General features: G+C 38.4%; 1 protein-coding gene across 1 annotated transcript in view; it reads right to left on the reverse strand.

The window, feature by feature from the left end:
• Positions 1-24185, reverse strand: part of COL19A1 (collagen, type XIX, alpha 1) — a 350354-nt gene that overhangs the window by 5271 nt on the left and 320898 nt on the right. The window contains exons 45-49 of the mRNA XM_011969393.1: positions 20427-20462; positions 20250-20294; positions 16789-16959; positions 14662-14728; positions 5363-5491 (exon numbers count right to left, since the gene is read on the reverse strand). Of these exons, the coding sequence (XP_011824783.1) occupies positions 5363-5491; positions 14662-14728; positions 16789-16959; positions 20250-20294; positions 20427-20462 (448 nt within the window). The remainder of the gene's footprint in view (positions 1-5362; positions 5492-14661; positions 14729-16788; positions 16960-20249; positions 20295-20426; positions 20463-24185) is intronic.

Genomic DNA, 24185 nt, shown 5'->3' on the forward strand with positions numbered 1-24185 from the left:
CTCCAGCCTGGGCAACAAGAGTGAAACTCTGACTCAAAAAAAAAAAAAAACAACTCTACAGGAGGACAGCTTGATATAACTGTAGCTCATGTAGGAAAACAAAACACCAGCAGTGTCCTAATTGAAAGCATCTAGAGGTACTAGTCATTGATGAAACCTGGTGCTTGGTGTAGTTTTTCAGGTGGTAGACTGTGTTTATTTCTAGTAGGAAGATTTCAGTTTTGACTCCAGAGATTTACTTCTAAAGTTGTAAATCTGTGCACCTGTATACATACCGGAAAAAGGCCAGAAAATGGATGCTATTGGCATTTTAGGAGGGATAGTTGTTTACGGTGGGCATGGTGGGGGTGGGGTTAGGGGTTGCCTCGTGCCTTACAAGTTGTTTAGCCTCGCTGGTTCTGGTCCACCAATTGATAGCAGTGCCCTTCAGTCATTCTGACACACACTCACATGTCCTCCCATATCCAAAGCCCCTAATGCTAATAAATTTGAAAGGTCGAATCTATACATCACAAGTGCTTCCTATAAACAGTATGTATGATCAATTACTTTAAAAGTGCACAAGTAAGAACAACTACTCCCACTACTGTGCTTTTGGAACTGATGCAGGGTGCAGGGAATGAATGTAGCTGTTTTTTCCTACTGACCCCACATGTGAGGTTCCTTCTGAAATGAGTAGGGCTTTAGGTGTGGTATCTATTCCTTGAATGGAAGAGGTGATGGAGAATCAGCTGTGTTTGAGAAAAAGTTTAAGTGAAGTCTTTTCTCATAAAACTCACTTGAAAGAATAAGGTCTGTTAGGAAAATTCGCCTCTCCTGTTTATACAGGGGAACTCAGCTGAATCATGCTTCTTGGGGTCTCTTTTATTCTGATGTGGCACATTTTAGCTCATAACTGGGAGAACCAGCCACGAGGCCCTGTGCTGCAAGCCCCAGGTGGGAATGGACACCAAGGAAAGTCCTCTTAAGGCAGCAGGAAGCCAATACTCAGAACCCCATGGGATGGCTAAAATTTAAAAGCTGTTTGGAAGTGTTTTCAATTTAAAAAAGACATCAACAACCACCCCTTTGGAAACTTAGAAAAACGGCAAATGAGGCAATGCAACTCAGAATCCGAATGGTTTTTCTTTTCACTTTAAGAAGATCAGGGTGCTGAAGGTGGAGATCAGGGTGCTGAAGGCGGATCCTCAAGCTTTCACGATCAGAATCTCGGTAGGAGCGGCTCTTCCTTTTTTCAACATGAATTTTGTACTTCTCACAGTCTCAGGTCGATTTTCTCACTGCTGTCTATATGTCTCCTGCTTCTCAGAATAAACACAGGAAACTTTACAAAACCCCTTTATACTTTTGTCCTTTCCTAAAGATAAAATAAAGGACTCATTCCATAGTGCATATTTCTTTTTTTGTTTTTTTTTTTACTTTTTTTTTTCTATTATACTTTAAGTTCTAGGGTACATGTGCACAACGTGCAGGTTTTTACATATGTATACATGTGCCTTGTTGGTGTGCTGCACCCATTAACTCATCATTTACATTAGGTATATCTCCTAATGCTATCCCTCCCTTCTACCCCCTCCCCACAATAGGCCCCGGTGTATGATGTTCCCCTTCCTGTGTCCAAGCGATCTCATTGTTCAATTCCCACCTATAAGTGAGAACATGCGGTATTTGGCTTTTTTGTTCTTGCGATAGTTTGCTGAGAATGATGGTTTCCAGCTGCATCCATGTCCCTACAAAGGACACAAACTCATCCTTTTTTATGGCTGCATAGTATTCCATGGTGTATATGTGCCACATTTTCTTAATCCAGTCTGTCACTGATGGACATTTGGGTTGATTCCAAGTCTTTGATATTGTGAATAGTGCCGCAATAAACATACGTGTGCATGTGTCTTTATAGCAGCATGACTTATAATCCTTTGGGTATATCCCCAGTAATGGGATGGCTGAGTCAAATGGTATTTCTAGTTCTAGATCCTTGAGGAATCGTCACACTGTTTTCCACAATGGTTGAACTAGTTTACAGTCCCACTAACAGTGTAAAAGTGTTCCTATTTCTCCACATCCTCTCCAGCACCTGTTGTTTCCTGATTTTTTAATGACTGCCATTCTAACTGGTGTGAGATGGTATCTCATTGTGGTTTTGATTTGCATTTCTCTGATGGCGAGTGATGATGAGCATTTTTTCATGTGTCTGTTGGCTGTATGAATGTCTTCTTTTGAGAAGTGTCTGTTCATATCCTTTGCCCACTTTTTGATGGGGTTGTTTGTTTTTTTCTTGTAAATTTGATTGAGTTCTTTGTAGGTTCTGGATATTAGCCCTTTGTCAGATGAGTAGATTGCAAAAATTTTCTCCCATTCTATAGGTTGCCTGTTCACTCTGATGGTAGTTTCTTTTGCTGTGCAGAAGCTCTTTAGTATAATTAGATCCCATTTGTCAATTTTGCCTTTTGTTGCCATTGCTTTTGGTGTTTTAGACATGAAGTCCTTGCCCATGCCTCCATAGTGCATATTTCAAACCAACCACTTAATTTTAATTTTAAATTTCAGATTAATTTAGTCAAGCTATATTTAAGATAATAAATATTGTCAAATTGTCATAAGTGGAACAAAGTTTTTTGCCAATATAAGCAACGTTTGGTTTCAAAAACTTTAGAAGACACATGAAAAATTATTTAAAGTTCAAAAGTTACCATCCATGAGCTCTATTAGCAGAAAGGTTCTAAAATATTTTTAAAATGTATTTCGGAACCAAATGGATTTCTTCCCTGACAATCACTGAAAACAAAACAAAACAAAACAAAACAAAATGTCTCTTCTAGAAATTTCAGAGGAGCCACCATCAGACAGGATGGATGAGTGGCAGAACACACTGTGTCATATTCAGAAGCCACCTTTTCTTCCCAACCTATGTTGCATTTCTGACTTCAACTCTTTCTTAAACTCAATCATGCTGTGTCATTAAGAGGACTAATTCAGACAATAGCACCTGAGGTTTACATGGTCACTGGTGATTTTAAATGCATTTTTTTCTTTCCTTTTTGAAAAAAAAAAAACACTTAAATCGAGCACAGCAAAGCTTGTAAGTTACATGTATAACTTCATCTTCTGAGCGCGTCACACCTATTTATCTACTAGAGAAAAATCCTTCAATTTCTTGTGCACTTCTGTAGAGGCACCAAAAATTAAACAGCAGCCTCTCATTCTCTGTCTTTTCAGTGAGATTTCTGTGCCTTTAAACAGGATTATCAGTACAGCATGCCTACTGTACTTACATTCCTTAAAAACAAATATTTTTAAGAAACAAATATTCCTTAAAAATGAATTCTATGTTTTGCAAGTTTTATTTATTTTTGTTGCTAAATTTTAGGCAAATCTAACAAATACTGAAAAGGAAGTATTATGGAAAAGTTAAGGAGACATCTACTAAGTTGTAGTCAAGATATGTCTGTTGTCAGAAACCCAAAGGGGAGACAAAAGTTTTGACAATTTTAGTAAACCTTTGTTCACAAAGAAACTGGAAATCATGTGGGGATATCTTCCAAATTCAAGAATTGCATCCAGATGCCCTATCAGGAGTAGAAGTAGTCTAAATCTTTGAGGCACAACAGCAGATAAAATCCATAGAAATCCTTTGCAAAAGGAAGGGCAAGTGGAGTGGTGAACAGAAGGCTTGTTTCCAAAAGTTTCACTGATACTCTGGGTTTAGAATTGCCTCTGACTGACAGCCTTCCAGATGGGCCTTCACAGCACCTGTGAGGTGTCTGATGCCAGGTGTTTGAGTGGAACAGCAGACTCCAGTTCCAGAGCTGTTTTCCTTGATCATCTCAATTTTCCACTGTTATTGTCCTCTCAAACTACCACTGTTTGAAGGATCTATCCAAAGTTTTCTTCCTATTGGTGTTAACGCTGCTTATTCTTCATGTGACTTGTGGCATTACACATTTTCAGATGAGCTTTCGAGATCTGCATGCCAGTCTCATATACTCTGACTTCAGAACAGACCCAACTAGCAAAAGATAATAATTAGCCCCCTCTACACAATAGTGTATACAAGAGGGCTACTCCTCATCCTATTTTCTCTTTCCTTCATCAATCTGCCAAACTTCACTATAATCTAAAGATAATGGTGGAATATATGTATGGTTTTAAAAAAACTGGAGAGATTTTAACTGTTCCTGTTTTATATTGTGCTAATTAAACGCAAAGACTTGGCAATCGCGGTTATAGGTTGTAAGGTTATATTAGGATACTAACAGGCACTGCTACTGGGAGCTGAACAGGTGTTGCTCCTTCAGAAGAGGAAGGGCACATCAGTCACTTGGGGACACTTCAGAAAACAAGGCTCAATATTACAGAATAGCAGTAGGAAGGAAACTGGTGACAGAAAAACACTTCTTTGTGTATATATTATTTTGGACTGCATTCTTATTTTAGTGTTAATTTCCTCTTTTCTTTATACAAGTTGCTTTTGATTATTTCAAGGAAGGAACCTGAGATCCTCCATTGTTAACAATAAGAAGCAGTTTTCCTGGGGTCTTATCTTTCATGATATGTACTCACTGAATTTAATATTTCCCTTTCAGAATTGTTGACTCTTCTAAGCCTGGGCCTATTTGGCCACTTTGCTGGATTGCTAATCGTACTTCTAGAAAATGGCTTTGTCAGATTAATCTAGTTAAGCTATACTTAAGATAATGTCTCTTGTCAAGTTGTCATAAGTGGAACAAAATTTTTTGCCAATATAAGTTGGGTTTTAAGAACTTTAGAAATCATGCGAAAACTTCTTTAACATTCAAGTTACCACCCACAAGCTTTATTCAAAGCAGAAAGATTCTAAAATTTCTTAAAAATATATTTTAGAACCAAATAACTATTTGTAGTTGAGTCTCCTGAAACTCTTTCCCCAGTTTATTTAAGATCCTAAGATGATGGAGACTTGTTTAACTTACACTAAAAGGGGAGGCCTAAAAAATTCTAAGATTCCTAGATAATAATGATATATAAACACACATTATTGCTGTTATTGTTATAACAAATATTATTATTACAATACATTTAGAATACCAGGTAACTCTCATTTGGTTTTTTGTTTTTTTGTTTGTTTGTTTGTTTGGTTTTTTTTTGAGACGGAGTTCTCATTTGGTTTTAAATCTGAAGTAGTAATAGTTAAACATCTACTTCTAGAATGTCAAATATTATAAAGAGATTACATATGAAACCATTTTATATATTACATATATGTATATATAACATATAAAGTACATATATACATACATACTTTTTTCCTTAACTGTGACTAACATGTTATAAATACAGAAGATTAAAAATCAGTAAGCCAATATTACATTTGAAGACTTACCTTGGGGTCCAGGATCTCCTGGTGGCCCAGGCAACCCATCCTTTCCTGGTGGCCCAGGCCTCCCATGAGCTTGGGCAGCCAACATTGCTGCCGGCAGCTTAAGCTGGGATAGGAATACAGCCATCCTCTCTTCATGTATAGAAGAAAAAATAATATATCATGGAACAGAAATATTTTATGTCAAAAAATTTCAAGATACATGAAATCAAACAAACAAAAAGATTTAATTTTTAATTTAAGCACATCTAATTTACCAACTGGTCTAACTGCTGAGTTTTTTGATTACACAAATAAAATCAATTGCACAAAGTTGTTTGTGTATAGATGCAGACCAGCTGTGTCACTCAGAAAGTCTGAGAATTTTCAGTGCTTCTGAGATGTAACCATCTAGCGGACAGAACACTAGCATGGAATCTAACCTGTGGTAATGGCATGTGGAGAGAGTTTAGGTTCACATTAAAAAATGATTTCCTAATAACTTTAAGGCACTTTCCAGCAAGGTTGTGAACGTATGTGTGGTAATTTAAAATATATTCACGAATTCTTTGACACTGTCTTCCAAAGTTGGAGTTTAATTCTATTTTTGAATGGGGGCTAGACTTTTCATTTCTAGTGAAAAGAAAAAGGCCGAATTAACAGTGGGCAACTAGAGAGATGAGGTCATAAAAGACATCGTGGCTTCCTAGTTGCTTTCTCTCTTAGATCACTCATTGCAGGAAGGCAGCTGACACGGAGTGAGGGCACCCAAGAAGTCCTGTGGAGAGGCCCACGTGGGGAAGAACTGATGCTACTTGCCAGTGGCCACGTGCATGAACTTGGAAGCAGATCATCCAGCCCTAGTCAAGCCTTCAAATGACTGTAGCTCTGAATGACATCCTGACTGCAATTTCATGAGAGATCCTAACCAGATCCATACAATTAAGCAACACTTCAAGCCCCTGACCCATAAAAAATGTGAGATAATAAACGTTTATAATGTGAAATGTAAGATAAATGTTTTAAGCCACCAACATTTGGAGGTATTTTCTTATGCAGCAACAGATAACTAAAAAAAAAGCATATGGAATATTTTACTACCACATAAAATTAATTTTGGTAAAATCATTAACTCATTCCAGGGCCGTTATAAATATGATCTATCATTGGAGTCTTTCTTTAAATTGCTTGGTTTGTTTATATTTGGTATACCTCACATTAAAAAAATCTAATATATGAACAACTAGATTTCAAACAGAAAACTTGAGGAGGCTCTATCCTTGCCATGATAAGAAGTTTTTCTCTTTCTTTTTGCATAACTTCTTCAAAAATCTCTTAGTAATTTAAATGGTTTTATTTTGAAATAATTTACACATAGTTTTTCAAAGATACATGTGTGTCGTAAGGAATGAATATTTAATTTAAAAACTTCACTCTGGGTTTGGTGCAGACAAATCTTCCAGAAAAGTTTTTTTACTGAGGAAATTAGTATTTATTTTGTAAGTAAAGACCAAATGACAGACCACAACATAGTAGAAACTATAGCCGTCGGTTAGAAAACACGAAGCCCACATCATATAGATCTTGTAAAGAGTTACTTCCACGTTCTCCAGTCTTTTCACTCGCTTTAGTTGATTTAATTGAATTGCAAAGGCATACTTAAACAGATATGTATCTTTTATTTTATGTAAATTTTAAAATAAAGAGTAAATCACTTCTGAGGAAAATCTGTTTTCCCATGAGTTTTCAATTAAAACAATCCTTTAAAAACAATGTAGGCCCATACTGGTTAAGAAAGAAAAAGAATTATTTTTTCATATCGAATTATTAAGGGAAAAGCCCCAATAGATATAAAGCATTGACTGTCATTATCCAAAAAGCAATCACCTACATTCACATTCTCATGTCACAAAGCAAGCAGAATGGAAACATACCACAACCTGCACAGGACTAGAATCTCTGGCTGTAGACTGAAGGATGAATGGGAGGCCAACAGGGATCTAATGGATGCTGGTCCCAAGGAGTGATATGAAATCACCTGCCCTCCAGTATTACTACCTCACTATCTACCTGGGATGTTTGGTTGATATTAATACATCTTATTCTAGTAACTAATAGATAAAACAAATAGGTAATTAATATATAGTTTTAGTTTTACAAATCATCATATTGAATGTACATATAATATCTTTATTACATCAAATTATGAACTTGGGGCCTTATAATAAATAATCACAGTTTGAAACTTTGCATAATATTTGTTGTTCTGCACTTCAAAGGAGAGATGTATTTCAGTACAATTTTTCTTAATTTGAAACATGTCTCTTTAAATACCTTCAATGTTGAAACACAAATATTCACAGTACTAATTTTTCTTCTTTAATATATGAATTGAATTTAGAAGTACTTTGGTGGTTTTTAATATTTTTAGCAAAACAGAAAATTATTTTTACTACTTCTAGCTGTAAATTATCTGGCTTTGAGATACACTCAGAAACAGTCATTTAGCATAAGGGTAATTACCTCTTCTGAACCCTACCCTAATGCTCTATAATTTACAATAATATGTTTCAGAGCATCCAAATGAATTGTAAAGGCCTTTATTCTTAATTGCTTTTCCTCTGTTTTCAGGGATCTTCAGTCAATTAAACTGTTTTTGGCTATGCTTTCTAATGAGGCAGGAAATTGAAGAGTTCAGATATAAGCATGCATAAACCAAACACACATTTGCCATCTGCCAAGGCAAAGCCACAGCAGTCACTCTAACAAATGAGACCAAAGCTTGGCTTCTTTGGAGAATGGGCTCCTTACTATAATATAGACATTAATATTAATGTGATGATAAACTACGTGTTTTAGAGGAGGAAGGAACACACACATGTCATCTGGCCCGTGTCTACTATTTCACAGATAAAATTTGTAAATATTTCAAAGACAGAAATTAATCTTCTCCGAATGCCCATGGAAATGTCTGATTATCCATTTTCTTGGTATAACTTCAATTTATTTCATTTTGCTACCCCATTATGGAAACAGAGCAGTTAATGAGTATTTCCCTTGGGAAATCAGTCATATTGTTACATATCAGCATTCAGGTTAAATAACTTTTACTCATAGGCTTCACAATCTATTTTGAAAATCTCTTTTTGGTTCCATTATTTCAGGGCTTTTCCATAAATGTCTCCTAAATGTGGAAATCAAAATTAAATACAGTTCTCTCCTAAAGGGCAAAAATATCAGAAGAGTAATTTCCTGTGATATTTTTATAATGATATTCTAGTTTCATTTTTAACTGTTAATTCAATAGTATCATTTGGTGGATTCATATTTATTTTGTGGTTCATTATGACCCAAAGGTGGTTACTACTTCATTTGTCTCTGTCTGAATCATTCGCCACTTTTATGAGTATGTTGCTTTGAACTATCATGGGTAAAGATGGTGGATTAAACACATGGATCTGCTTTAACTACCTCCTGAATCCTAGCAAAACAATCCTCTTAAAGGCATAAACAGACAAGAATGGGGGAGCATATGAAAGGAGACAATATCAGCACAATTTTGGGAGGTGAGAACCAGATGGTTGAGTGATACATTACTTAGCAAACTCAAGACAACTAAACTCTTAGACTAGAAGTAGAGGAATAACTTGATCTAAACTACAAAATCCTCAGAAGGCTTAGAATTGGCAGTACAAGTTACCTCTGGAAGTGGGGGTGAGAGAGGGGAACTAAAATAAGGAGCATGGATTGAAAGCCTGTTTTAGTAGTTGTTGAAATTCCTTTCTCTATAAAGCTAGGCAGGTGCCTGTCCCCATCCCTAGCAAGATGCTGAAGGTTTATTATTATCTGAAAAGGGTAGTAGTCTGCCTCTGCACTGAGGAGCCCAGGCTCCATTGAGACTCAGGCTTCCAAACTGAAAATCTGAAGCAGCTGAGCTCGCAGCCAGGCAGGAAGTGAAATGTCTCCGCGGGGGAATCTGACCAGACTGAGAGGAAAGAGTTAAAGACACTGAAATGAAGGGTCCTTCACTTAAAAAGTCCAACTGGGCTACCCTGAGTGAAACTCGAGGTTGGCAAGCCCCACTGTTCACTCACAGCTTTCAATCGGTTTTTAAAACCCTGCTCTTATGTATGCAGACATCCAAGGATTACTGGACACTGAGGAAATCCTATAAACTGAACAACAGAGTTGCAACCAAAAAAACAGAAAGCAGCAAATTGGAAGAAACGGAGACTATGTAGTGGAAAATATGTTTTTAAACTCTCTCTCTCTCTCTCTCTCTATATATATATATATAAAATCTCATCAATGATGTATATTTATCAGATGATGTGTATATAAATAAGTACATATACAAATATGTATGTATAAATGAATATCTTACTTGTAGAGAGGTAAGAAAAGATGTTACAACCTTGGAATAAGAAAACAGGATCACACATATTTACACACATTCATATATATATGAAATATATGTATGAAAAATCAAGAAAACATAGGTAAGGGGATTTTCTGAACACTGAAAATCTAGAGGCAGAAACATTGTTTAGGAATACTTAGCCTTAATCTTTCTTTTCTCCCACAGCTGGAGGTGTGGGCTTGCTGGCCCCATGTCTGACTCAAGAACCGAGAGAGCCAGATGTTAGTACACATTTTTGCATAGGTTGGTAAATTCTTCCTGCATGTCGATGTAAATTCCCAAGCATAATAGGACAGTGTAATAGCAAGAATTAAACTTCTCAGATCTGGCAAGACCCTCCATTGTGTGGGCAGCATCACTGGCAGCTGGAAAGCCCTCCTAAAGCCAAATGCTAAGCTGAGACACATGGATGATATCTGTCCTTGTCCTGTGTGGTCACTTTACTAGCAAAAGGACTTGACTTGTTGGACAATCAAATTGGGGATTTAATTGAACTTCAGAAAGGATATATATTCGTGCATAGTGATCAATCTGGAACCTAGCCATGGGATTGGTGAAAAGACATCTCTTTCCGCCACAGTTAGGTTTGGGAAGGGGCACCAGGAAGTTGAAGGGAGGTTAGGTGGTCTGGAAAATAGCTCAAGGTGTGAGATTTGCAGGGTGTTGTATCAGTGGAGTCACCTGGGAAGCCCCAAAGGGGGTTAAAAAGCCACAAGAGGAGGGTTCAAAGTTTGGGTCATCCTGGTCTAGGGTTTCACTAGAGGGTGTAATCTGGACACTTGGGATGATAAAGTTGGAGAGCAGGATCTTCCAAGGACTCCCTCAAGCCCAGGCTGACAGTCTGCGACTTCCTGCTCGGAGAGAATGGCCCTCGAGGCTGCAGATGTGCAGGGGTGCGTGCAGCAGAGATAGCATTAGCTGTTGTTGACACTGTCTCTTGTGAAACCACTAAGAAAAAGGGAGGGAGATGGGTGCTACTTAAGTGTAGCAGTTAGCTGTCTGTACTACTTAACTTTAACTGCTTTAACATGTGAAAATTAATCTTCTTTTAGAGAAAAAGCTTTCTGAAAATGGTAACTGTGACCTTGGGGCTCTATGATTTGTGAAAATGGAGTTTTCTTTTTTCTTTTTTGTAAATGGTGTTCAGAAGCCATGGAAAAGGTGATTTCTAAGTGGAAAATTAAATGGAGTAAATTGAAATGATCTTGGGACAAATTAACTTAAATGCTAAATAACTAAATTCTGGGTTTCAGGCACAGTTTTGTTTGGGAGGACAGTTTTGCTGGACTAGTGTCAAGAGAGATAAAAGGAGAGGGATATCACACAGGGAGTCTCAGGGTTTAGAAGCCTCAGAAAATAGTTTCCTTATGGGTCACTTTAAAATATTGTCTTGAGGCTAAGACACCTGTGGTTTCTGAGGGACTACTAGCTCTGGTGGGGGTCCAGCCACTCGCCTGGACCTGGCCAGGCTGGAAGAGACAGAGAGGCAGTAGGAGAGATGGGTGTGAAGCCAGAGACCTGGGGAGGACGCTGCACCTGTCAGCTTCCAGGCAGGTGGGCTCTGACAGAGGAAGGAGGGGCAGGAACTCAGAGAGGAAGGATTCAGACTCAGAGGAGGAGCTTCTCAGAAAGCAGAAGCCTGGTGAGCCTGCCCCAAGACAGATGAAGAGTGGCCCAACTCCGCTGACCTGCCTCCTCAGAAGACTGATAGCCCTTCTTGAGAGGAGCCACAGAATGGCCTGGGAGCCTTCCCCAGGAGGAAGTAGAAGTGTCTCTTCTGCTGAATGCACAGGGCAGGCTGCCAGGGGCCACACCTTCATCCAGTGTCTGATGGACTTGTAAAACGAACACCTTCTATATCTCAAAAGGCCCCCCCTTTTTTTTTTTTTTTCTTAAAATGCTTGGTTATATTTTCTGACATTCTTTTTTTTTATTTTTTTATTTTTTTGAGGCAGAGTCTTGCTCTGTCCCCCTGGCTGGAGGGCAGTAGCGCGATCTCGGCTCACTGCAAGCTCCGCCTCCCGGGTTCTCGCCATTCTCCTGCCTCAGCCTCCCGAGTAGCTGGGACTACAGGTGCCTGCCACCGCGCCCGGCTAATTTTTGGTATTTTTAGTAGAGACAGGGTTTCACCGTGGTCTCGATCTCCTGACCTTGTAATCCACCTGCCTCGGCCTCCCAAAGTGCTGGGATTACAGGCATGAGCCACCGCGCCCGGCCTATTTTCTGACATTCTTAATCAGCTTCCAAAAAATGGGTTAATTACTGACTATTAAATATATGATTTTATCTAAAGCCTCTTAAGAGATTGAAGTTCAGAATTAAAGCTCCCTGAGATAAAAGATCAATAAAGACACTAGAGCCCATAGAGATTAAGAGTTAAAGGAAAACTTTAGATTGCAATTCAAAAACACATATATGCTGGCATTTCTCTTTTCATGGTTGAGGTCAACTAAACGCATGGATACTATCTGAGAGCCTAGATGTCCTCTCCCCAGGACTGCCTTTCATGGACATGCTACCCATGCAGTCACATAGGGCCCCATGTTTAGTTTATGGCTTTACTATTGCTGTCTTAAAATTCTTAATCATTTTTTAACAAGTGCACCAGCATTTTCACTGTGCACTGAACACTGGAAATTATGTAGCCATGAGTATGTTCTTCAGTATTCCCCTGAAGAGTCTGAGATGTCTGTTTTCAAACAGTTGTCTTTTTTCAAACTTACTGAGGGGGAAATGAGTGTTTGGATTGCAAAGTTTACAGTACAGTCCATAATGTTTGATTCAAGGGAAGGAAGGAAGGAAGGAAGGAAGGAAGGAAGGAAGGAAGGAAGGAAGGAAGGAAGGAAAGAAGGAAGGGAGAAAAGACTTCCAAATATAAGGGCAACATTAAAATTACTGGTAGCTCAACAAAAGAGTGGACAAATGTATTAGTAAACTGTCATATCAGAGCATGATAAAGATACTTAGTAAAGATCAAGATAAATTAAAATCGACAGCATAAATTCTTGACCTTTAAAAAACATTTTTTGCCAACATGGTGAAACCCCGTCTCTACTAAAAATACAAAAATTAGCCGGGTTTGGTGACGGGTGCCTGTAATCCCAGCTATTCAGGAGGCTGAGGCAGGAGAATCGCTTGAACCCAGGAGGCAGAGGTTGAAGTGGGCCGAGATCGCGTCAATGCACTCCAGCCTGGGTGACAGAATGAGACTCCATCTCAAAAAACAAACAACAACAAAAAACCATTTTTTTTTCTATTTTGTCATTAAAGTAGCTACAAGTCCCAGTGTTACTCTACTGTATTTCCAGTTCTCATATAAAACAAGATAATGTGCATCCAAGCACCAAGATTTCAGTCTCTACTGCAATTATTATTTAAAATAATCAAGACTCCTTGGAGAAGAGCTGATTCCATGTTTGAAGCAATGAACTCAAGATCGACTTGGGGCATCTTATAATCTTATTCCTTAAAAAATTCAACAATCTATTTTTGGCTTGTGGATGCTAAGCAAAGGAAGTAAGAACCATGAGAGCTAACATGGATTTATTTGTTAAATCTTACAGTTCAGAAGAGTGATTTTGATTTTAGCAAACCATTTGTCAAAATCACGTGATACTGTCAATTCCTTGCAAATAGACAAAGAAATGTAGGGTGAGTTTTAGGACAACGAAATGGATTCAGAGCTCACTAAATAATAGATTAGAAGATGATTTACAAGTGGACAGAAAGAATCCTGTGGCATTTAGAAAGACCTAATCCTTGACTCTTGGCTTTTTTAGTCAACATTTCTATCAACAACTAGAATGATGGCATGCTTATGAAATTTAGCGTGACACAAAGTCATAGGGTCAGCCAGCCTGCTCTACAAGAGACAACATTCCAAAAGACATCTTCAGGTTGGAACAAGATATGAACACAAATGATTTGAAATTAATAAGAGGAAACATAAGATCACACACTTAGATTTAAAAAATAAACACACAGTCCATAATGATAAACACCTCATTTAAAAATATTTTAACAAGGAAGATCCAGGGCTGTTAGTTAACTGAAAACTCAAAATGCATCAACAGAATAATATGGATGCCTTTTTCAAAAAACCAATACATCTTAGGATGAATTATTGAAGTATCTAGAGCAGGGGTCAGAACTTTCTCTGCAAGGGCCAGATAGTAAATATTTAAGCCTTTATGGACCATATTGTCACAGTTGCTCAGTCCTGTTGCTGTAGTGGGATAGCAGCCAGAGAAAAGAGGTAAAGGAATATGCATACTTTATTTATGGAAACAAATTCAAATTTCAGATAATTTTCACATATCATGAAATATTCTTTTGATTTTTAAAAACTATTTTAAAATATAACTCATTCCCACTGCTCCCGACCAAAAAGCAAAAACCATTCTCAGTTTGTAGGCTGTACAAAGCAGGTGGCAATGGCTTTGGCTAGGGGGTTCAGTTTGCTGACTCTGATCTAAATAAAAAGACACTACTCTGCATTGGTCAAAATATTCCTTGGTAAATGAGAGTCATTTATAAATTAAACGTTTCCCAGGGGTGATAATAGTGGAGGAGCTAGACACATTTACTTCATAAAAGAGAAAACTAAGGATAAGTATGAGGGATATGGAAAAATACTCAAAGGGCTGTCATGTGAGTACAAGCAGGTACTTTACCTGTGTTGTTTTACAGAGCAGGTATAATGAAAGGAAGTTCCAGGGAGGCAAAAGTTAACTTTGTGTAAAGAACAATTTTCATCAAACAGCTGTCCCATCATAAAATGGGCTGCCCCTTAAGGTTTTTGTGGCATGGCCGTCTTTTGAGAATGTTGCTGGAGGGATTCCCCATGGTAGATGGGAGGTGGGAATCAGTGAAAAATTCAAAAATGTTATTAAGAAAATCTAACCTTCAAAAATCCTTAGGACCTCTTGATTAATATACTTCTTTATTTCTTCAAATGAAACTGCATCAGCCTGAAGAAGGAAGAAAAAAGGTCTGTTAAAATAGAGCATAGCAAAAATGACTAAAGAATAGAAATATTGGGTTGGAACTTCTGTAGAGATCCATTTATCAAGAAAAATGCTTTTGGCAGTTGACTATATTGGGCAATAAATATGTGTTGCTTTGACCAAATTCTGGGAAGAAGCTGAAGTGCATAATTGCTTTAAAAGCTATGGGCTGGAATCATAATCAGTAGTATCAACAGGTTTCCTATTAAATGGAGACACATGGCTTTATACAGTTAGGGAAGACATTCCTATTACTTCATTTTATAAGGTTAAATAATCTAAAAAGTATAATCATGATGTTAGTAGTCTAACCACAATTTAACTTCTAGCCAATCCCTGGATGGCAAAGTCAATGTCTAACTGATACAATGTATTTTCAAAGGAAGAAAACCTGGGACAGAACTGCAAGTATGCTGGATTATTTTCAAAAATGTTGTATTCATGGGACAAAAGCAAGTTTTACCCATTTCATCATAAAGTTTATTCTGTAACTTACACATTGCAAGTATATAGGTATTAAGTAATTTTCTTTTCTTAATTGGGATCTGGTAAAAGGAAGCAGGCAAATAATGTCAGCTGAATTTTCCACCTGTTGAAGTAAATCCACATGCATCTGACAAAGAATCTAACATTTATAACAGTAAGGTTTTATTATAATACCTTGATATTTTTAAAAGAGTTATTATTTTTTTCTTGATGGTTAGAATTTCAAAGTATTTTATTACTCTTCATAGTTGGTGATTATTATCCAGGGGTGTATGTGTGGCATTAAAGACAATATGTTGAAGATTGGAGGTTGTGACAAAGGCAATAAGCCCCACTGCCAACTATCCACTTTGACATATATACATGAACAAAGACCCTAACAGAAGATGGTCAGATGAGAGAGTTGGAAGCTCTATGGAAAATCGCCACGCAATATGAATTTAAGAATGAAGCAGAGCCTAATTAGATAGTGAGTCTTAATTTATAAACATTCCTGGGTAGGTTCCTCATCACTCTTCACTGAAAATTCCTCTATCCTGTCTGTGTGTAGATATGTGATAACAATATTGTTGTGGGGTTCCCTAACACAATGGTGCTAGTTCATTTGTAACAACAAACTGACTTAGAAAGCCAAAAAATAAAAATAAAAACAATCCAATGTGACGGGCTTATAAAGTGATGATTTCTGTAGGACAGAATAATTCCAAGAATGTTCTATTTCATTAATGAACTTTAGTTAATGCATCTAATACCAATTACTGACACAACGCCGAGAGCTGAAGTTACACAGGCTTTATGGAAGTGGAGTTTCAGGAGAGTGGCCAGAAATAAAGTATGAAAACTGTGTGAAAACTCAGTTTTGCTTTATATCTGGTATTGGTTGATTATCTGAGGAGAATGTGTCTTTAACTGCCCTACTTCACTTCAGGACCCTCCTTTCTTCCTAACATGGATATTTTCAGATTAAATTCCTCTGCAGAATAGCCACTCACCACTCCTCTTGAGGATTAATAAAGATATGGGCTTCCTTCACTAAACACTCTTGGCCTAAGTGGTTTCTACTTCAAAGCACTACTCATGGCAGATTTGTTGTTCTGATAGTCAACAAAATAGAGTATGAAACGGACACATTTCATAGCAATATGAAACAGGCATATGTGGTTTCTGAGTAGTGTAGAGACATTAGAGATAGTACCTGTATTTTAAAAGCACGGTTTTGAAGCCATCCAGACCTGGGTCTGATCCACTTAATAAATCTGTGACCTTGGGCAAGTCAATACTCATTTTATGCGTTTATAAAAGTCGGCTGAAAAGGATACCAATCCTTCCAGAATGATTATGAAGATCAAATGAGGTAATGTATAATAAGTGCTTAGTAGAGGATCTGGCACATAACTTTAAATGACAGCTATTGTTGCCCTCACAGGGACCAGTTTAGGTTTGTTTTATTTATTTGAAAGGCACTATCATTGCTTTCATTGTAAAAGGGATACATGGTCAGTACAAGTCAGGAGCCCTAGGCTCTTAGCACTACTTACCGGAATGCCAGGGATGCCAGGAGAGCCTGGAGGGCCTTGGTGGCCAGGAGATCCCATTGAGCCCTTGTTTCCTGGTGGACCGATAGGACCGATGGCCCCCTTCATGCCTGTAAGGCCTGGTTTTCCCCGTTCACCTTGTGGGCCTCTGTCTCCTGGAATCCCCTGATCACCCTGTTAAGAAAAAAATAATAATAAAGAATAATCTCTTCTAGCATTAGCTATAGTTGAGAGCAAAAGTTCTGGATTCATACTGGCACTTATTAGCTGTTGGGCCTTGGATAAATAACTTAAACTCTCTGTGTCCTAGCCTCCCCTCCTACAAAGGGGCATATTAATAGTATCCATTAAATAGGGCTATTTTCAGAACTAAATGAATTCACCCAAGTAAAGCGCTCAGAACAATGCCTGGCACCTTGGCAGTACTTAATATACAAAAGATAGTGAGAATGTTAGTTGTACTTGGTTGCCCATCTAGGATGACGGCAGTTTTGAGAGTCAATACCAGCTATCACTTGAGGTCTGGGTCTCCTTTGCAATGATAAAGGAATATTGCCAAGAGGATCTCATTACTGAGACTTTTCACTTAAAAAAACTTCAGGACACTCAAAATCTCTCCTAAATCATGTGCTCTCCCACCCGTGGCTTTCCCGTTTGTTTGGTCTTTATTAGACGTTTCAGGTTTGTTTTCTGTATTTGTGCTTTACACTTGTATGCATGTCCATGTGTGTGCATGTTTGTGTGTGCACGTGAGTGTGATCCCTGTGCCCTAAATATATACCCACAGGAAGGTGAGAAGGGAGAGCCATTGAAAAGATCAAAGCAGGTGACTGGGGGGAGGATGTTACTGAGATCATTTACTTGATAGTATAAATGAACTATAGAAGAATCAGTTGGGCTGGGCACGGTGGCTCACCCCTGTAATCACAGCACTTTGGTAGGCTGAGGCGGACAAATCACCTGAGGTCAGGAGTTCGAGACCAGCCTGACCAACATGGAGAAATCCCGTCTCTACTAAAAATACAAAAAAATTAGCCAGGCATGGTGGCACATGTCTGTAATCCCAGCTACTCAGGAGGCTGAGGCAGGAGAATCGCTTGAACCCAGGAGGTGGAGGTTGCAGTGAGCCGAGATCACACCATTGCACTCCAGCCTGGGCAACAAGAGCAAAACTCTGTCTTAAAAAAAAAAACAAAAAACAAGAATCAGTTGAACAAGATGTCATAATTAGTAAAATATTATATTAGATGTGCCTAAATCTGATATGAAGCTTGCTTGATGCTGTTTTTTATCCTGGAATGTGTCTACTACTGTATGTGTTTGTGCAAGAGAGAATGAGAGAGAGAGAGAGAGAGAGAGACGGATCATGGCAGTTGCTTCAGTAATAAATTTTCAAATATTCAGTTGCATAACTCCAGGAGGTGATCCTCACACCAAATATGATGGAATGATGCTTGAAGCTGCCCTATATCTCATTATATTATTCTTTTAACTGTGACTACTCTGCAGAAGGCCAAACTCTATTTCTCTTGACTTAAAAAATAAAAATAAATGAACAGTTACAGAGATTTATGTGATCATAGAATCTGATATAGAAAGAAGCCATGTAGAAAGAAATAAAAGCAGTTGGGCCCAGTATCAATGCTACTGTCTTAGTTATAAAAATATATCTGCACACAGGTCTCACTCCAGCTCACATTTGGAGACATTTCTGAGATGACTAGAAAAAATATTAGCACACTTTGATCAATGATTAATATTCTGATCATGTGCAAGATAAATGCAATCTTTAACATATTAAAATTATTTTATAGGTTAGGTACAAAGATATTCGTTGTAGTGATGTTTATTATTATGACAACTAGAAGGAATCCAAATGCCCAGCAGACTAGGTAAGTGAAATAAGGTATGGTCAAAGAGTAGAATAACATACAGCAATTAAAAGGCAGATACAGATTTATGTTTATAGACAAGATAATCAATATATATTATTAGGTGAAAAAAGTCATATACAAGACAGCATAAGCTCCTTTTTGGAAAAGTATATGTTTCTATTAATACATATAAATATATGTGTATATTATGTATTAGAGTGAGAGAGATGGAAATATGTCCAAATATCACAGGGCTTATCTCTGTGTAGTGGGATAAGGTAGATTTTTAAAATTTCCTTTTATTTATTTATTTTTAAATTTATTTTATTTTATTTTTTTTTAGGCAGAGTCTCGCTCTGTCACCCAGGCTGGAGTGCAGTGGCACAATTTCGGCTCACTGCAAGCTCTGCCTCCAGGGTTCACACCATTCTCCTGCCTCAGCCTCCCAAGTAGCTGTGCGGTGCCTGTCACCGCGCCCGGCTAATTTTTTGTATTTTTAGTAGAGACAGGGTTTCACTGTGTTAGCCAGGGTGGTCTCGATCTCCTGACCTCATGATCCACCCACCTCGGCCTCCCAAAGTGCTGGGATTACAGGCGTGAGCCACTGTGCCCAGCCTTTTAAAATTTCCTTTTAAATTTACATCATCTATATTTTCACATTTCCTTCAGTTATTATGGATGACTTGTATAATAATAAATAAAAGTTAGCAAACTAGACACCAGTATACAAACATATGTGCCCACACTCACATACAATAGCAACCCTTAATAGAATTACACTGAGTAACAATGTTTGAGTAACTTCTTGCAGTGACATGACTCCACTAGAAATTAATTCTATTAATTCTAGTGGAAATTAATTCTAGTAGAAATTAATTCTACTAGAAAATGTTGAGGTTCATTAAAGGAAATAAAGAGAAATTGCAATAATGACATTAACGTTCCAAACAACACAAAAACACATAACATAATTGGCATTACTAGTAACTTTACTATACTTTCAGTCACCCTTTCCATTTCTCTAACCCCTCACACCACCTTCTTTACTTAGTTTTTCTGAATGTCAGCAGCTCTCAATTGCACTGATTTTGCTTCCCAGGAGGCATTTGGTGATGTCCGGAGACACTTTTGGTTGTCACAATTGGAGGGATGGTAGTGCTACTGCATCTAGTGGATGAAGGCCATGGATGCTGCTAAGCATTTTACAGTTCCAAAAGAACCAACCACAACAATTATCTGCCCCTGAATAATCACAGTGCTGAGGTTGAGAAACCTTACTCTAGATAAAAAGAATATGGGTGATGGTTATAGTAGAGATATATGTCTGAGACACGAGGATAATAAAAGCTTTCCAAATTTAAATAGCAAAGTATACTTGGCTGTGTACAAAGGCCAACTACATAGATGTAACCACATAACTTGCTCTGGGTCCTTTGTCATATTTAATATCTAGTAGAGATCTTGGATCACCTACACCCTAGCCTTTATAGATTTGGTGATTTGCAGGGGTCTACACACATAATTGTGTAACTCAAATGATGGGACAGTTGTAACAGACTTGAATAAAAATCACAATAGTAATATACATACACGTTCTCCTTTGGGGCCTCTGTCTCCAGGCTTACCCATGATGCCCTGAAAAAGAGATACCAACATGAAAATCACTGCTTGCCAAGATTTTTCATCAGTCTGATTGATCTAAATGTTGGTAGGTATTCTGGATGCAGTATCCATCATAATTTTTATTTTAAATTATATTTCCCATACCTGAGCACCTGGTATTCCATCTTTTCCATTTATTCCCTATAAAGAAAAAAAGGATTAATATTTCTAATTCTGCATTAACATAGTTAAACACAACAAAAGAGTAAAGTTTCAAGGACAGTTCCTTAATCATATTTCTACTGAGAGCTTGGTAAAGCAAGGTGGTAAAATGGAAAACAAATAAACAGAATCAGAGAGTCCTGAGTTCAGATTCTGACTCTGTCACTTACTAGTCCCATTAACCTTTTTGGGCAATTTACTTAACCTCAATAGCATCAGCCTCTTCACTAGTGAGGAAAATAAATAACCTTAAAACTAAGAATTAAGTGAAATAACATGAAAAATGCATGGTCCTCTATAAATAGTGAACAAAGATTATTTTCCTTTTTTATTCTTCTGTTAGGTCATCCTGAGAAGTAAGAAGGTGCCTCATGGCACAGGTGGCTGGAGTATGACATTTTTGTTACCTTTTAACAGGTTTTCCAGCACAGAGTATCATTCTCAGTAAATGGTCTCAGTTGCTGCTGGGGAACTTTCATAACATGGCCAGAGTATGATCCTACTATGAAATAAACTGTCAGAGAACAATTGTTATTTTTCAGTCAGAAATATGAAAGAAAAGCAAGAAATGTATAATCATGGTTTTTGGCAGTATTAAATAGTTACTTTTTATTAGAAAACTGGAAGTTTCTTGAACTTTAATAGGGAGTTCTAGAAGTGATAATGAAGCCTCGTCCTGCTTAAAGATTTTAAGACTGAGAGAACTATTGACTGGGAGATATAAGAAGGAAAAGTATTTGAGGTCAAATCAAATACCCAGGACCCAACAGCAGGTGTGTTTTTGAGATCTGATTTGAAGAGGAAGATCAAGGTGAGGAATATGATTTCTTAGCCAGCAGGCAATTGCATGGACAAGCTCCTCTAAAAGCCCGAGGGACTTTTATTGTGCTGGGATGGATTCTGTGGGATGGAACTGTAAAGAACTGCGTGTTTTCACTGCTATAAATTACGCTGAAATCTGTCACAGTTGACAACCCAACCATAGTTCGCCAACCTTTCTGAACCATCCTGGGAATTATTGAGAGTACGTTAACTAAGAACATGTTACCTGAAGTGTATGGTTCAAAGAATTTATTACATTCAGACACACGAGGAACAAAGATAAAGCTGATTAAGGAGAGGATGTGAAAGAAACAGCTGTGTCACTTGAATAAAAGAAGATAAATCTAGTGTAAAAATGTAGTCCATGTTTTTGGTAACAATATAAGAAAAGAAGTAACCCTATAACCTGTTTTTTGTCTCCAGTAATTTATCAAAGACTATCATGAGTGTTCTCTTTTGTATAGGAAGGTGTTACTTTCTATCCGCAGGGAAGCCCTGCTGTCAGAGATTTTTACAATAACTCATATGTATTTGCTCCTCTCTACCCTCATCTCAATCATCTGGCAGAGCCCCATTCCTGAGTACATCCAACTTTCTGCCTACCTCACGTCTGCATCTGAGCAGTGGACTGGCTGAAGAAAACCACGTATCTTTGCTCGCTTGTTCCAACCTAAATGTACGACAGCAGATTGCAAGCAGCCCCCTCAGCATTACCAGGTCATCCTACTGTATTTCTCAATTTGACTCCCCTTCTATCTTTCCAAAAGTACTCTTTCACACATTTCCTGTCTCTTCCAACCTCCATCATCACCTCCCCACTCCTCACACTTGGACGACCTCCATTCTTCGTTCACTAATAAACAAAAGAGACCCCTCTCACCATCCCTCCACCAGTTGCATCAATCTTCATGGATTTGCACCCCAACTTTGGCACCCCCACACCCCACAGTTAGGAAGGGTGACATGCCCCTGTTCCCAGTTAAGACCATTCCCACTTGTGAGTATACCAGTTCTACTCAAAGTAGTCTTCACTCTCCTGTGTCATCAAATTTTTCTCTCTCAACTGGATCATTCTTACCAAGATACTAAAATGCGGTGATCTCTCCCACCAATGACCTCCACATTTCTAATGCAGTAGAGAATTGTCAGCCCTCATGTTACTTATCTGTTTGTTGATCACTCCTTTCTCCTTTCTCTTAAAACAGTTCACTTGACATCCAGGAAACCTCACTTGCCTGATTTTCTTCCGGTCTCTCTGGCTGCATTTTCTTAGCCTTCTTTGTTGGGTCCTCTTCCTAACAGTTGAAGTGCTCTCTTCCCTTACTATCCACAGTGACTCCACTTTTCCAGGCTCAGGTTTAGATACCCTAATTGGTCTCACCAATCCTGGCCTCTCCTAAATATTCATTGTGTACTTGACATCTCCACCTGAATATCTACTAGTGCTTCAACATGAACACATCCAAAACAGAACTCTCGGCTCTCCCTCCCAATCCCACCTACTTACCTTCAGTCTGCCCCATTTCACCAAACAGCAGCACTCTCAAACTGTTGCTCAGACCCTACACCACAGCTGTGATTGGTCTCTTTCCCTCACACTTTGCTAGATTAGTCTACCAGCAAGTTTTCTTGCTTGCTGTCTCTCCCTTCAATGTACATTCTAAATTCCTCTACTCATGGCTGTTCCCACTGTCATTACTTCTTGTGGAGACGATGGAGATGTTTCCTTACTGCTCTGTCTTCCTCTACCCTGCTCCCTACAGCCTACTCTCCACACAATGTCAGAGTGATCCTGAAAATGTTCAATCATTTTCATTCTTTGCTACAAAAGCTCCCGTGGATTTCCATCATATTTCAAATGAAATCCCAACTTCATTCCCTGGCTTGGAAGTTCTTCATGGTCTGGCCACTGCCTACATCTCCCTCCGTATGTTTCCCACTCTTCCTTCACTTTGTTCATTCCTGACTTCATGCCTTTTGATGAGGTTCTTGACCTCATCAGGCTCGTTTCTCTCCCAGCCATTTCTTTTTCCTGAGACAATGGTCCCCTGACCTTCCCATGGCTTGACTTCTCACTTTATGCAGGTTTCTGTTCAAATTGCAGGCAAATCTTCTCTGAGCCTACTATTTGAACAATATTCCAGAGCTTTACTTTACTTATACCTTCCTCTACTTGAAACTGTGTGTGTGTGTGTGTGTGTGTGTTGTTTTTATCCGTTTTCCTATACTAGAATGCAAAAGCTATGAGTTGTTAGCACCTAGATCAGTACCTAGCATGTAGGAGGTGTTCAAGAAATATCTGGTGATGAACGAATTGCTTTTTTGCATAATCTCCTGGGGACTCAATGGCAGGCTTTAACGATATGCCTTGCAGGGGATGGGAATGATGAGGTAAGAGGGGGCAGTGAATTAAACTAATATTATTGAGTACCTCTCATAGCCAGGCACTGGAAATGCTTTCCATATGTCATGGCACTTAAGTGACTCATAAAATCCTTTGAACCATAATTCAGACCCAGATCTTCCTGACTCTAAGTTGCATTTTCTTCATGTTGTCTTCTGTGGGGAAATGGTGGCCACCAACCCTGAAGGTTTCACAGAGGTGCCGAACTGGCCTCCTGAATTCTGTGCTGCTTGTTCACCTCGCCTTCTTTCCCGTACACACCACAGCAAATAAATCAGCAGTGACCTTCTATAAAGCATAACTCTGAGAGTGAGGTGTGTCTTATTCATCTTAGCCGGGCGCGGTGGCTCAAGCCTGTAATCCCAGCACTTTGGGAGGCTGAGACGGGCGGATCATGAGGTCAGGAGATCGAGACCATCCTGGCTAACACGGTGAAACCCCGTCTCTACTAAAAAATACAAAAAACTAGCCGGGCA

This window comes from Mandrillus leucophaeus, unplaced genomic scaffold (assembly GCF_000951045.1).
Source record: "Mandrillus leucophaeus isolate KB7577 unplaced genomic scaffold, Mleu.le_1.0 Scaffold889, whole genome shotgun sequence".
Taxonomy (NCBI): domain Eukaryota; kingdom Metazoa; phylum Chordata; class Mammalia; order Primates; family Cercopithecidae; genus Mandrillus; species Mandrillus leucophaeus.